This window comes from Psammomys obesus, unplaced genomic scaffold (genome assembly GCF_907164565.1).
Source record: "Psammomys obesus unplaced genomic scaffold, mPsaObe1.curated_primary_1811, whole genome shotgun sequence".
In the NCBI taxonomy this organism is placed as follows: domain Eukaryota; kingdom Metazoa; phylum Chordata; class Mammalia; order Rodentia; family Muridae; genus Psammomys; species Psammomys obesus.
Genome location: NW_026592118.1, coordinates 31,873,647 through 31,888,317, shown reverse-complemented (window position 1 = coordinate 31,888,317; position 14,671 = coordinate 31,873,647). Strand labels below are relative to the sequence as shown.

The 14,671-nt window shown below is 41.7% G+C and overlaps 1 protein-coding gene across 7 annotated transcripts in view; it reads right to left on the bottom strand.

Annotated features, from left to right (window-relative positions):
* Positions 1-14,671, bottom strand: part of Ppp1r9a (protein phosphatase 1 regulatory subunit 9A) — a 282,060-nt gene that overhangs the window by 11,048 nt on the left and 256,341 nt on the right. Inside the window, exons 15-17 of one of the 7 annotated variants that reach the window (XM_055612693.1) lie at positions 10,588-10,675; positions 10,412-10,495; positions 346-544 (exon numbers count right to left, since the gene is read on the bottom strand). The exons of the other annotated variants lie outside the window; for them this stretch is intronic. Coding sequence (XP_055468668.1) covers positions 346-544; positions 10,412-10,495; positions 10,588-10,675 — 371 coding nt within the window. The remainder of the gene's footprint in view (positions 1-345; positions 545-10,411; positions 10,496-10,587; positions 10,676-14,671) is intronic. 7 annotated transcript variants of the gene reach the window in all.

Here is a 14,671-nt window from a genome sequence, read left to right as displayed (position 1 = left end):
CACAGTTTAGAGAATACTTAGCAAACATCTACCAACACTTTCATCATCCAAATGCCTCTTTCCCAGCATGGCTTAACTGTCAAACAGATTAAACAGCAGTAAGTGAGATGACAGGCAAATTGAAGAGAGATGCACACGCTAGAATGGAAGAGTACTGAAGAGGGTGCCGGTTAGGTGGGACTCTTCTCCCACAAAGGAAACACCATGCATGCCTATGGCAGTGTTAGCACGTTGGTTCCTGAGATCCAGGGTGCACACATAAGTTGAGAAGGCCTTTCAGAAACTGAAGAGAGAGGACTGGGGGCTTTCTTGTCAGCTTTTTTTTTTTAGTCCACTGTTGTCTACCTTGGACCCTGTTTTATCTGAAATTAGAGTCTCAGGAGAAGGCTGAGGGGGACTTGGAGCTGAAGGCAGGTTCCTGAAGGAATAGGATCCTTTCCGGCTCTCATTAAACCAGGAGAAGGGCATGCAAGGAGAGCGAGCAGAGGGCTGATCTGCGGAGGGTGGCTTGGCTTTCCAGTTTTCCAACTTGCTTCTGAAGATTCTGTGATGTGAAAAGAATGGGCTTGTTAGACATAGAAATGGCAAAAGACATATTGAACCCAATTCCAGTGAGACTCTCAGTGTAAGGAAAGCGCTCTGAAAAACCGGTCTACTTATGGCAGTAAAGACGTATCGCTTCAGGCAATAGCATTAACCTCAACATTTACCTTTTTTACATTTAAATGGAATCTGTGACAACACATGGTTTTGTACTGCTATTTCCAAGACAAAAAATGTATTAAATGTGCCTTTCTAAGTGTGCATGGATGCAATAAAATAAGGGTGCTACAGCCTTTGGGAGACCCCTCTTAGGGCAGCCACCGCAGCAAGTCACACTAGCTCATAACCAGCATTCTTTCTACCTGCCTATGGATTCATGCTCCCAACATCTATGCCTGAGCCATCCCAGTGATCTGGTCACTTCAGGGCATGTTAAGCAGAACATGCAGCTTACTGGCTTCTCTTCACAGTCTCAGTGTCTTTACCCAGAAGGAATATAGGGGCTGAAGCCATCACGGGTCCCTTGGAAGCTGAGGGCCGATCATCTCCTGAGGGTGTGGCCTCAGGCCTTCTCTATCCTTCTGTTTCAATCTGTACAAAGTGAGTATGTTGATACAGCTCATATATGACTGGTATGGACTAAATAGGTTAACATTTGCTAAAGAGTCACGAAAGCTATCAGAGTGTAAATGTTCAGTCTAGAAATATTTAAAGATCCAAAAGCAGCCAAGAAACACAGTTTCTCTGTTTTACACTTGCTGGATGCACTTTCATATTTGTATTTATTTATTGGTCAAATGAAAACACTTGGCTAGGAGCTGAAGAAGAAAATGCTAGTGTGCATTTGGAAGAGGCCATCCTCAGTGTGTCCAAATGATACTGGATGGAAGCCAATTACACAGTAGCTGTTGATATTATGACAACAGGGACCCTTCGATTAAAAATGCCTTGATAGCATATACTTGGATATATACTTAGATTCCTTCGGGTATCCTTACACTTCATTTCAAGGGCATTTTGAAGTACAGTTCAAATTTATTGAAACAACGGTAAGTCCTAAAACTTCTGGCTTGTTTCTAAATAGTACTACAAGAACCAAATGCAACAATCCTCATGCAAGCATCCTGCAGACTGTAGGCAACATGCAGATGCAAAAGGTTATAGGAGTAGACAACAAGAATAGAAACATTGGTGACGTTTTGGTAAAACTGACTAGCAGGTAGGTGAATAAAATGATGGTCACATACAAGAATCCAGAAGATGTGATCATTTTAGTGAGTTTAAAAGTGTCGCTTTTTATTATCTACATCTTCACTTATCAAGATTATACAAAATGCAAATGTAACGGAAGTCATGAGAGAACAGAGCACATTAGTGATTACATGAGTCAAGTTGTGAGCTTCCCTGGTTCTACACACTTCAGCTTCCTCTCATGGTTCTTGACACTTTGAGACCTCAGCGTTATCACCCTTTGGTCTATACTGAGGAGAAGGATTCTGGCAACATAAATCTGGATGGCAATAAAGCAATGGGATAGATTTCCTCTTCGTTCATCTGGGAGAGGGGGAGAAATCTTAAGTCCTTAAGATAAACAATCCCGGTTGGAATGTGAATACACACTAATAAATACTTCTAGGAGGGAGATAAGATTAGAGACTCCAGCTTTAGCCCAGGGATCGACTAGGAGCTTTGTCATTCTGCCTGTTCCCACATCCCATTAAAATGTGACCCTGTGCTGCCTGGAGAGATAAATCTCTCACTATCTATCCAGGAATAACTTCACTTCTGTGCCTTGTCTTTAACTTAGTCCCTACATTCCAGTAAGAATGTCCTTAACAGCCTGTTCAGAAATACAAAAATATCTTCTCTGCAGTCCTACACCCTAGCGACTGGGCACATTCAAGGAAAAGCTGGTCTTGCGGGTCACACTCCCTTCCGGCTGGACAACGCTGAGGCAAGAAAAGTATAGTATTTAAATAGATCGCCACGGTCTGGGAGTTTACGAGGCAGCTATATAACTAAGGACAGCACGGCAACCTCACCCCCCTCCCAACTCAACTGTCTTAGTAACGACGGTTACTAATGACATTAAGGAGAAAGGGCAGGAAATCTGAATGCTGCTGTTAGCTAGCTTCATTTGAAAGGGACGTTAAGGGAGTCCAAACCCAGGGCAAGCAACACCTGGAAAAAAATTCGAAAGAGTACAGCGAATTAAAGCTCTCATAAAGTGCTCTCGGCCAGGAACATATTCAAGACTAATAATAAGAGTATGGATATATGCATCCAGCACTGAGGATGTTCTCCAGGCCAAGGTGCTCTTATAATGATGAGCAAGGTCACAGAAGCCCAGCCAGAGACTCTCTTTCTGCAGCCATACATACAAACATAATAGAAAGATGGGGAAAGAGCTGGCAGGAATCAATGGCAGGCCTGCTCACTTCCAGGGCAATAACCACTGTCCCACAGCTGAAAATCAAAAGATTCTGGAGTGAGGGTTTGTAGTTGTTGTTGTTTGGTTTCCTGTGTGTTTGTTTTTTCCAGCCCTCAATGAGCCTGGCTGTGCCCTGCTGCGGCTGTCTTCTAGCCCTACTATTTATTATCTATAATTTAAAAAATCCATGACTGTGTAACTAACCCCTGTGTCCAACCTTTATTCTCAAAGAAAATAACTCGTTTTCATTTGTCTGAACCTAGAGTAATACAATATTCATTAGGACACACAATACTCTATTACTCTAAAATTATAGACTCAACAGCATCAGGCATGTTTTTTTTTTTTTTTTTTTTTTTTAAACAAACACCAATTTCTTCCTGGATAAATTAAACCTACGAAGCCTACGAATCCTACGAAGGAGCAGAAAGGGTTTGGTAACTGGACTTGTATTTTGAATGCCTCTTTGCCTGTTTTTTTTCTGTGAAGAAAATGTCTGGAACAATACCATACCCTTCCTCCCCTCACTCTTCTTCTTCTTCCTCCCTCCCTCCCTCCCTCCCTCCTTCCCTTCCTTCCTTCCTTCCTTCCTCCTTCCCTCTCTTTCTTCCCTCTTTTCCTTCTTTCTTCCTCTCTTTTCTAAATCAGGTTTAGCAGAATGAATTTTTAATGGATCCAATTATATTTTTCACAGAGCCAAAGAAGCTATGTGCTCTGCACTTTTTCCACCTTTCACCTTTAGTGGCTTATCATTATCAAAGGCTTATCATTAAAACAAATAAAAATCACAAGTGTCTACCATACTTTATCCTTACGTGGTTTGTTATTAGGAACTAGAGAAAAACAATTGTCATAAAATTTAATTTTCATAACTCAAAAAATGTCATCGGATTAACCTTTCCTGGCAGTCAAATAAATGGTTATTTTGGACAATAACTTTATAGTGCAATTAACTCATATATTTATCTGAAATCCGTTTATTCTGGGGCTAGCACTCAAAATTTAATTTTTCGGTTAAATACCCTACAGTGGTGTTTGTCATTTTGATTCTGCAAATAAGGAATATGAAGTATTCAGCATTTAGTCAAATATCATCAAAATATCATTTACAGTTTATAAATCGCCAGGCAGAAAGAATATTAAGGACCACAGACTCATGTAAATTACGAAGGAAGCTACAGCTGTACCTGAGAAATGTGTGCAGACTTCCACTTGTCTATGTCAGATGGGGTAACTTTGACCTAACACCCGCTGATGAGACTGGAGCTGTGAGCCCGCCCCGGCTACTGGGGACTGAGATCCTGGTGGGTAGGATTAGAAGTATATGTCCCTCTGGTGCTCAGGCTCAGTTAGCCTGGACATCTACTCCCAGATCCAGAGCTCTGCTTGGAATTTCGGATCAGCAGCCAAGAGTCCATCTTAAGAGTCACACTTGACAGCTTAGCCCTAATTCCCAGGAGATGACCAAACAATTCCCTTTCCTCTGCAGGGTTTAAGTTGAAATTGAAAAAGGATCATGTAGATCCATGTTCTCAAAACACGTTAATTTCAGAACAATAAATCCATTGCTTAGGTACGTAATGAAGGTACGCTATTATAAATCTGACCAAAATGTGCCTTTTAAAATTTATTTTCATTAATTTTGGTGCTTGGGATTAAACTCAGGGCCTTGGGCATGCTAATCACATACTTTACACCTGAGATACACCCTTGAAAATTTAAACTCACATTAAGGATATAAACCTTTTTCCTTCTCCTTCCTTCTTCCTCCCCCCCTCCCTCCCTTCCTATGATGTACCCATATGTTCATATGCGTGTGAATGTATGTGTGTGGAGGCCAAGGGTTGACAGGACTGTTGTCTTTCTCTACCTTGCTCACCTTCTCTTTCTTGAAACAGGGTCTCTCAGTGAATGTGGAGTTCACACTCTGTTGCCTGGGGGGGGGGGGCAGAGGTGCGCCCGTCTCTGTTTTTCCAGTGCTAGAGTTACAGAAGTGCACGGCTAAGCCTGGCTTTTACATGAGTGTCAGGACCTACCCTATGTTTGGCTCTCATTTTCTGATTGAGCCATCTCTCCAGCCCACTACACCTCACTTGATACTTGTGTTCTTATATATAAGGTCAATCAAACCTATGAGAGTAATGAGATGCTTAGAGTCCCCTTATAGTTACAGATTTAACATAGGAATGTTTTAAAGAAAGTTTTTCTTTGTTTTGAAGCAGAGTAGCAAGTACCTACAGCTGGCCTTGAACTTGTTATGCAGTAGAGGTGATGATGTGGAACTTATGATCCTTCTGCCTCCACCTCCCTAGTGCTGGGCCCTCCAATGCATGGCCACCGGACCCACTTCAGAGACTGAGGTGAAACTTAGGATCCCATGTGTACCAGGCTAGCACTCCACGCACTGTGAGCTTTACCCCTTGTTTGTTTGGTTTTGTCTTTTACTTCATTCAGAAGTGTTTCATATGTACAGGCAATGGAGAGCTGTTGGAGGGTCCATCAGTTGGCTCTACCCTGGCCCAGCTGTTACTCAGAGGCTGCATAAAAGTGACTGCTCTTATCAGGGCAGGGTGTGCAGAAAGAGAAGGATGAAATCATTCTCTGTAACAATTTCCTCCCAAGCACAGGTGGGAATATGACAATATGTCAGCTTCCTCTGAGAAAAATGGCATGAGCAGTGGTCAGTAATAAAACTACTAGATGGGAAATTAAAAAATTAAAAGGAGGCAGATTTCAATCACAATAATGGGACATCTTGAAGCTGCTTCTAATTCATCTTTAAGCACTGGCTTCCCATTGCTAGATTAAAAACAAACCAGCAGAAGCCTCGTGTGTAAGTGATGAAGATGCGTGGGCTGCTTGGAACCATAGCAAGAGCCAATGGCAGGGATTTTAAACCTACCATAAAGCTAAAAGAGATACTGGTGACAGAAAATACAATTGCCAAACCCTTTCTGGTCTGAAGCTATGGAAGCTAAAAGGGAAACTGATTTCATTCCTTATTCTCTCAGTCCCATTCTGAGGTCTAGCTGATACAAAGCAGCTCCTAGCTGATGACACTGTTGAGCCACATACTGTAATCATTAAGTATAAGACTATCACTGACAAGGCCGCATTGCCAGCGGCAAGTGATCAAAGAGCAGGTAACTGAGTCCATGACAGAGGCAGCCCCTGCCCCCTTACTCGGGTACTCACATGGAGACTGAGCTGCCTATGGGCTTCATCTGAGCAGGAGGTGTAGGTCCTCTCCATGCATGGTCCTTGGTTGGTGCATCAGTCTCTGCAGGAGCCCCTGGGCTCAGATTTTTTAGCTTTGTTGGTCTCCTTGTAGAGCTCCTGTCCCCTCCATGTCTTTCTATCTCCCCCTTCTTCCATAAGACTCCCTACCCTCTGATCAAAGTTTGGCTGTGAATCTCACATCTGCTTTGATACCCTGCTTTCAGAAGACCCTCTATAGTAGGCTTCCATTCTGTTCCCTCCACAGAGAAAGACGATCCACGCAGTCCTGATGAGACCTGATAAGCTATGGGCAGATGGCAGGAGAGGAGAACTCCCATTTCAGTGGACTAGGGAAAAGGAGTAGGGAGGAAGAGGGAGGGAGAGTGGGGCTGGGAGAAGGGGAGGGAGGGGGCTATAATTGGGATATACAATGAAAAAAAAAAAAGACTATCACTGAGATGCCCCCATGTTTGTTCTTGAAGTATTTTATCAATAAGACCAAGCCCCTACACACGGGACTCAGCACCAACCAGCGGTGATCTGTCTGGGCTCAGCCCAAGCACACATAAGGCGTCTTCCTGCTTACATTCATGTGTTCTGCTAACAGGTGTGCATTTGCACACCTTGGAGGGCTGTCAAGCTGGCCTCTGCCTTACCCAGCAGCAGGGCAAAGCAGTCCCTCAGGCACTTGCATAGGATCCACTCCTGGCATGCCATGTTATCTAAAGATTTTGAGAGGAATATCATCTATGAAAGACTGCCTGCTGTTCAATTTGTTGAGCCACTGGCTTTCCAAGATATTATGGAAGCCATCCTTGCACGGACAAGCCTGTTAGCATAATACATGCAGAGAATGCTTTAATTCTCTCCAAGCAAACTTTCTCTAAATATTGGGAGTGATGATAGCAGCAATGTCTGTATGTTAAATGTGACCCTCTCAGCCTTCCCAAAAGTCTGCAGATCACTGCATGAGTAATAGCTGTGTGACTGCATTTTCAGATGAGAAAACCGAGCCAGAGATAGCTTAAATAACTTGTCTAAGATAAAAGGCAGAACTGAGTTTTGAATTTAGATTTTGAACTTTGACCTATGCCCTTCATTTTTTCATTAAGAAGCTAAGACGGTACTTACTATGAAGTTGTTGCTGAACATGACGCAGTTTAGGTACCACATAACTGTACTTTTTCCATTATCTTTTCCCCACGTAGTTTACTTCAAAATAAATTATGTTGCTAAAGATGGACTTAGGAGTGTAAACACAGTATTTTGAAAATAAAAGTAGACTACACATAAAGAATGTATGGACACATATTAATTACAGGCCAACATAATAGTGATTTAGAATCTAAAGAACACTCAATTTTCATAGAACCATACAGATTAGAGCCATATTAATAGAACACAGTGTGAGTGACATGTAGAAGTAAAAATTTTCTACTAGCCTCATGAAAAGATACAGATAAAACTAATTTTAAAAGTAAATGTAGCTACAATTCCAAATCTAAAATAAAGCATTTTACTATATAATTGATATCATAAAAACCAAGTGGTTTAGAATTCCTTTTCACGTTAAGTCTTTGAAGGAGGTGTGCATTCTCTGCTATGGCGCATCTCACTGTAGACCAGGTCAGCAACTGCGGCTGACCAGTGGCAGCAGAGAGAGCCAGCTCCCGAGCTAGACGCCACGCCCTTACAGTTTGGTCGGAAGCCAAAGCCAGGACTTACCACCTCGGGTTGCATCTCAGGCTTCTTTTCACTGTTCATAACTTTAAGGCAAATGCAAATCACTTCCAAAGAGGAGAGCCATTTTCCTTCTCTGTCACTTCCCCAACACACCATCATCTAACTTGTCAGACACACACACACACACACACACACACACACACACACACACACACACTTCCCTGCTGAATCTAAACGGGCCTCTCAACAGTGTTCCACACAGGTGCTTTGCTAACACTAACCAATGTCCACCTCTCTACAGTCCAGGATGGCCTATGCCTCAGGTATGTCCCTCTCAGTGCTAAACAGGCTCTGCTCACCTGATGCTTCTTCTCCTTGCTCTCTCCTATAGTGCTTGTGCAAATCAGAATGTTTACTGTGCACAGTAAATCATATTTCTTCCCTGGGATTATTTATTATGGTCATTATACCCATCTATTTTTCTCTATGTGTCTCCTGCTGCTCATGTATCTAAGTTATTATGTCCACACAAGAAACACAGCAGAGTAAACTCTGGGGAAGGCAAAGTGACAACCAAGACTAAATTTAGTGCAAGTCTTATTCTTTCAGGTCTAACAGCTACAAGTCGAGCTGACTGATGCCCTCTACTCATTCTAACAACCTAATAGGGACTCCACAAAAGGCCTGACAGATAGGGTTATCAGCCTGCTCGGAGGCTCTCTGCGGCTTTTTCTGAGAAAGCTGCATGGGGGAGAGTACATTCTCTGTTCTTCTCTGTGACAGCCCTGGGGTTCTCCCCGCAGCTGGTGACGTGTGTGATCCCCACCTGTGGGTCCTCTGGGGCCAGCTGTGTGAAGCGCCTACAGGGTAGTTCCGTTCTTCTGGGAATATGTCTGAGATGTTCTGGGTCCATTATCAGCCCACAGAGCAGAACAGGAGCTGACCTGATCAGTGTTACCCAATTACTCTGACACCTCAAAATTTGTTTTCTGAAGCAGGAAAGTTCTCTCTTCTCTTGTTTTTCTATTTCAATTATATAAACTCTTTTCTTCATCCCACTAAAACTCTACTATAATTACTGATAATTGTAAAATTACAATTCTAATAGCAAACTATTTTTGGTGTTGGTACATGTAGAATTACTTGTCTCCAATGAAGCAGTGGGAATTAAGAATTAATATTTCATGAAGACAGAGCTGGAGACATACAGATGAGCTAGCAGCCTGGGTATGGTTCAAAAATGGCCGTAACTGTGGTACACAAGGTATTGGTGACACCACCTCTAACTCACTCTGACTTCTTCTATAGTATAGCCAGGGCCCAACAACACTATGAGCACCTGCAACCCAGCCAAACACGCTCTCTTCTGCAAGCATCTATGCTTAAGCTCCTCGAGGGCTGAGCTGGAAGCTGAGAGGACAAGACTGCTGTGCTGCTGAAATATCGCAGGACGGCCAGCACCCTCCCACAGGCGGGTTCCCTCTCTATGACTTTGCTCAGCTCCTGCTCTCCTGGAAGGGGCTTCGTTATTTTTCTAAGTATGGTCAATAGCATTTCGTTTTAAGGTACAAAGCGGTATTTTTATTCTTTTTATTCTTACTTTAAAAATGCAGAGTTAAATTGCTTCTGAGTTGCTTATAGTCTCACACGTGTCTAATTTTCTCGAGATTCCCTCAAAATACAGAGGGCATTCTATCCGTTACCCACTGTAGGACAAAAATGAAAACCAGACTCAAAAAAACTAAGTTTGGAATTCTCTCTCCTTACTCCCAATTCCAGTTTCTTACCAAGCAGCATTGCAAAGGACGGATATATGATAAAGAGTCGGGGACAACCTATGAATTGGGCAAGTGGTCTCTAAGCAAGTCTTTGTCTCTTGGGATTGGATTTTCTGTTTCTTCTCTAGTCTATGACAGTGAGAGTAGCACTAAGAATTACTGTCACCATTGTGATGAAGTGCAGTCATTATTAAATATGCTGGCACAGTATGTTGGAGAGGCATCTAGACAAGGCCCATCATGCTCCTCACTGACTTCTGCTGTTCAAAACTTAGTTCTTTATAGAAAATTTTTACTGAAAAGTAAGTATAGTCAATAGTGCTTGCAAGTCCAGTAAACAGCTGGGTCCAGAAAGAGATGGTGGCCATTCTTACAGGCTGCCAACACGGTGCCAAATGCAAAATTACTCCATTAGATGAGGATGTGGGGAGATAAAAGGCATTAATTAATATTGTGAATAGCTAGGCCAACAAAGTAAAACAAAAACCAAGAACCAAACAAACCCATCACAAAAATAAACAAGTAAATAAGTACATGATGAAATTGTTCACATGACTGTAATTCCACAGTTACTGGCCAGTGGGGTCAAAGCTATAGCTGAAGATAGCCATAAACTAATGGTTCAGTTTTTCTCTAAGCACAACTCTGGGTTCTTCAGGGGTTTAGAAGCAGTGACCACTGAGCTTGGTTAGCAGTAAAAGAGGGCCAGAGAGTTAGCTAAAGAAATAATTGTATATTCTTAATCACCCACCCGTACCTGCTACCTGCAGAAAACCTACTGGCTTCCTTTTCTTTTTCTTTCCACTTCTTCCCCTTGTTGGGGTTCCTTCGCAAAGGTGCCCTACAACAACAACATATAGTCAGAGAAAGGAAGGTAGCACCTCCTTTAATCTTCCCTTATGGAGAACTACTTTTCCAGAAGGAAGTGCTTACCCCAGATCCACAAACTTCTGCTTAAATTTTCCTCCTTGTACCACGAATGAACTAGATGATCTTAGTGACTTAGGAGAATTGGCATCCTCTAGGACACAGGGAAAAGATCAGTTATTTTTATATTTTAAGCCACAAATCAAAAGTCAATGTATCTCTGAATCTAAGGGTTTTGCTTAAATTCTTCAATGTATAAGAGCATGACTGTCCTGTATACAAGATAAAAAACAAAGCAAAACAAGAACAAACAAACAAACAAAACCCTCAGCCATGGTGGGAAACATTCAGCAAAGTGGGATATTGACAGCCTCATACACACAGGGATGAATGATATGAGCAAGAATCCTTTCACTTTAAGCAGGCATGGAGGCAGCTCTGCCCTATCTCTGCTGCTACCCTAGGCACTGAAAGATGGGCTTCTTCACAGGTTTCTTGGTTTTGGGTTTTCCTGCCTTCTAAGAAACCCAGATGAATCTCAAATTGCAGGCATTACGAAGGTCTGGAAGCTTCAGAAAGCATCTTAAAAATAGAGATTTTTTCCTTCTAAGCATTCCCATACCAGTGGGCCTATGGCCAGTTCTAAGACAGGACAAGGCAGAACCTGGGGCACCTTCTTAAGCAGAAGTCAAATATATCTTTTGAACGAGCTTTTTTTTTTTAATGTGAGACAAATTTTTTAGGCAGTAGTCATATATAAGAATACTTAAGAAAATGACAATTTTCATGATAAGCCCTATACTCCAGCTGGCTCATTGTTTAAAAGAATGTTATTGAATACAGCACAAAAGAAACAAGCATATTATAATAATTATAATTATAGCTCATTATTTAAAAATTTTCATTGATCACAGCACAGATAGAAAAGCATGTATAAATTACATCGTATTATATATCTCTCAGTAGATGCATATTGGAATCAGAGGCTGCTGAAGAACAATTTGTAAAGCAGTTTGAATGAGTTTTTTAAGAGTTAGTCAGAGCACGACTGTCTGTCCTACCATGATACCAAGGATGTTCACGTCTTTCAAGGACTTGAAGCTGACTGAGTGGCACCTTCATAAATGATGCCGGGACTCTGCAGGGTAGCAACTATGGAATATAGGACACCAGATATGACATTAGTCAGAAGAAAGCCTTGACAATGGGGTTCGGTGTTTCTACCAGTGTCACGTACTCCACGTTTGGCAAGGCCGGTGAACTCTGCAGCAGAGACTGCTGCATGGCACACTGCGGCCTACCCAGTCATCAGGGTGACCGACAGGTACTGCTTTAAAATGGATGTGTTTATGTGTGCAAGCTTGCTTCTTGATTGCTAGTGTTAGCCTTTAGCTTGATCCTTCTTTCTAATGTCTAGGTATTCTGGCATGGAATGTGTACAAAGCAGACATCCCAAGACAGTGTTCAATGAACTTTATGGGTTATTTGTTCATGATTTTTTGTTTACCTCAGGACACATTTCTAAACAGACGCTAGTACCTAGTTCCTGTTCAGAAGTGCAGTTCCAAGTCCCCAAAGCAGCACACAGGCAGACACTCTAAGATTCCTAGCTGTAAGTTTTTCATATTGTTAGTTAATGGTTCTCAGCAGATTGTAATAATTCTTTGAAATGTACATGATGAAATACTAGAGTCCGAAATATGCCTGTTTTAAAAATTCACTTCCTGCTTCAAATATTTATTATGACTATTTGCATCATTATTCTTCCAGTAACTGAGTTAATCAGCCATAGGTGTGACACATACTCATTTAAAAAAATGGATACTTTCTAAGGTGATTTTGTTAATGGATACTTAAAAAAAAACAGGTTTCCAATTTTCTTATAATAGAAGCCAAAGAAATAAATGAGATAAAAATTTTCCATATCAATCCTAAAGAACTCTGAAGGGCTAGGACAGTGTGAAGTTAAAAGGAGTCTGCTTAATTATTTTCTGAATTATGGGTAACCGGAAGATGTTTTAATGAGTGGAGAGATGAACAGCTGACACAGTGTTCATGGAGACTCTCTGTAACCTGTTAGTGTTGTAGTTATTTGGACATCTTAGGACTAAAAGCCTGATGATGCCATTACAGAGCTTGCTGCTAGGCAACCCAACATCATTATCTCACACATTTGCCAAAGCATTTCAAGGAACACTGAAATGAAGAAGCAAGATTAAAGAATAGTGTCCCTTACCATTTAAATCAGTTAAATTAATTTTTAATATATGTCAGAATGTTGGGTCTGCATAAAACTCAATACAGTGTTGCTGTGAGCCAAGGAAAGGCAGACATTACATTTTTGCGTCATATTTACTTATTTAAGTGTTATGAGATGTCCATGAGGTTTTAGAAACTGCCCCAGTATGACTTTTGTGACCGATCAGAAGTTCAGGCACTCAGGTCAAGTGCTTTATCTTTAAGCTTCAACAACTTGTCTCTTTCCCAAACTACATGCTCTCCTGACTTGAAGAGCTTTCTGGAGGTCATTTGCTCAATGAGACTCTTGACTGTCCCTTTTTATCTGATGGGAATGTCCAGATCTATCCCTGACCTGGCTTCTGTCCTGGATTCAGGACCTCCTCTATTTAAACAGAGATCAATCACATTTCCCATACAATATCTCCCATGTCTTACTTTCTGTTTGTGTTAAACAAGCGTTCTGGAGCCACAAGCCCTGTGTTGTCTTGCTTGCTTCTCCGTATTAGCTGGCCATTGCAAGTTTCATGGTGTTCCCAAGCACCCTGCTGCAGCGTCTTCCCGCTCCGTCTCCCCGTGCCCACCATCCTTCTCTTTCCATTCTCTTCTCAGAATGGCCTGTGGTTGCCTAGTAGTATGGTGAAGTCTCTAAGCTATTATCTAAGATATCTACTGTCTAAGATATGTAGAGCCATAGACCTATTGGCTTCTATACCCAATCTCACTATCTTGAAGAAATGAACAGTTCAGCCACGGAGACAGCCCATTCCTTTGAATCTCTGTGTGTGTTTGCACGCACCAGCACTCTACTTCCATGCTTTCTTACCCATCCTTTCTTCTTTTTAAAGTCCTTAGATGGTTACTTTATTTACACTTTCTGTGTGAAGTTACCAAACACAGCATCATGTATCTTCTCCAGTCTCAGCAACCGCACAGTATTATAGTTAAACCCTAGAGGCCTAGTGCTGTATACGAATAAGAAGGGAATTGTGTCAAGACTTTGAAGAGCTGGATTCTAGTTTAGGATGATATTAACTCTACAAAAGTTTCTGAAAGTGCTGCATGTCAGGTAGTGTGTCAAAAGTCCCACCGAAGTTTAGAATACTAATTTCTAAAGTTGAGTAGAAAATTGATAGTGGATTCTTAATTTATTGTAATTTATTTGTAGTTTATCTTGACTGGACAGAGGCTCACTGGTTTGTAAGTCTAGAGACAAAATCTGAGTATAGGATGTTTTTTTGTAGGGGAGACAAGAAGCATTTTCATGCCTCTTGTGGTCACAGAACCCTGTTTTACAACCCTCTGGAGAGATAGTGGGTTTGCTTCTAAGGCTAACTTCACTGGCATTCAGTTACAGATAAAACCCTGAGATAGTGCTTATGAGACTCCTCCTGTCTCTTCCAACAATAGAAATTGATGTCCCTCAAATATTAGGGAAATGATGACATGCAATGGAGACACTGACACACTTAGAAAACTTTAATTGCAGTAGGGTCACCAGAGGGTTCTCCTTAGGGGTGCAATAAAACATGGGCTTTATTTGCCATCTTTGTAAGTAACTCAATAGATGGAAAGTCTGTTGGCAACCAGTGACTAAGCCACCTCCAGAGTTCATAAAGCAGTAGTAAGGTGAAGCATACTTCTAGGACAGCAATCAGGAAGAGGCTACTCTGCCCTCATCATCCCTCTCCAATGGGCCAGAGACTAAATACTTTGTATTTTATGTTAGGAAGATGTTCAGTCTCTCTCTCAATTACCCTGCTGTGCCGTGACAGCTTGAAGGATGCTATGTGGCTGAAAAAGCATGGCTGCATTCTAGTAAGACTTCCTTTGTAAAACAGGTGGCTGTTGGGTTTGGCTGGCAAGTTAATTTGGGTGACTGCTGTGCTTGTGCAGACAGCCAAACTTAGAA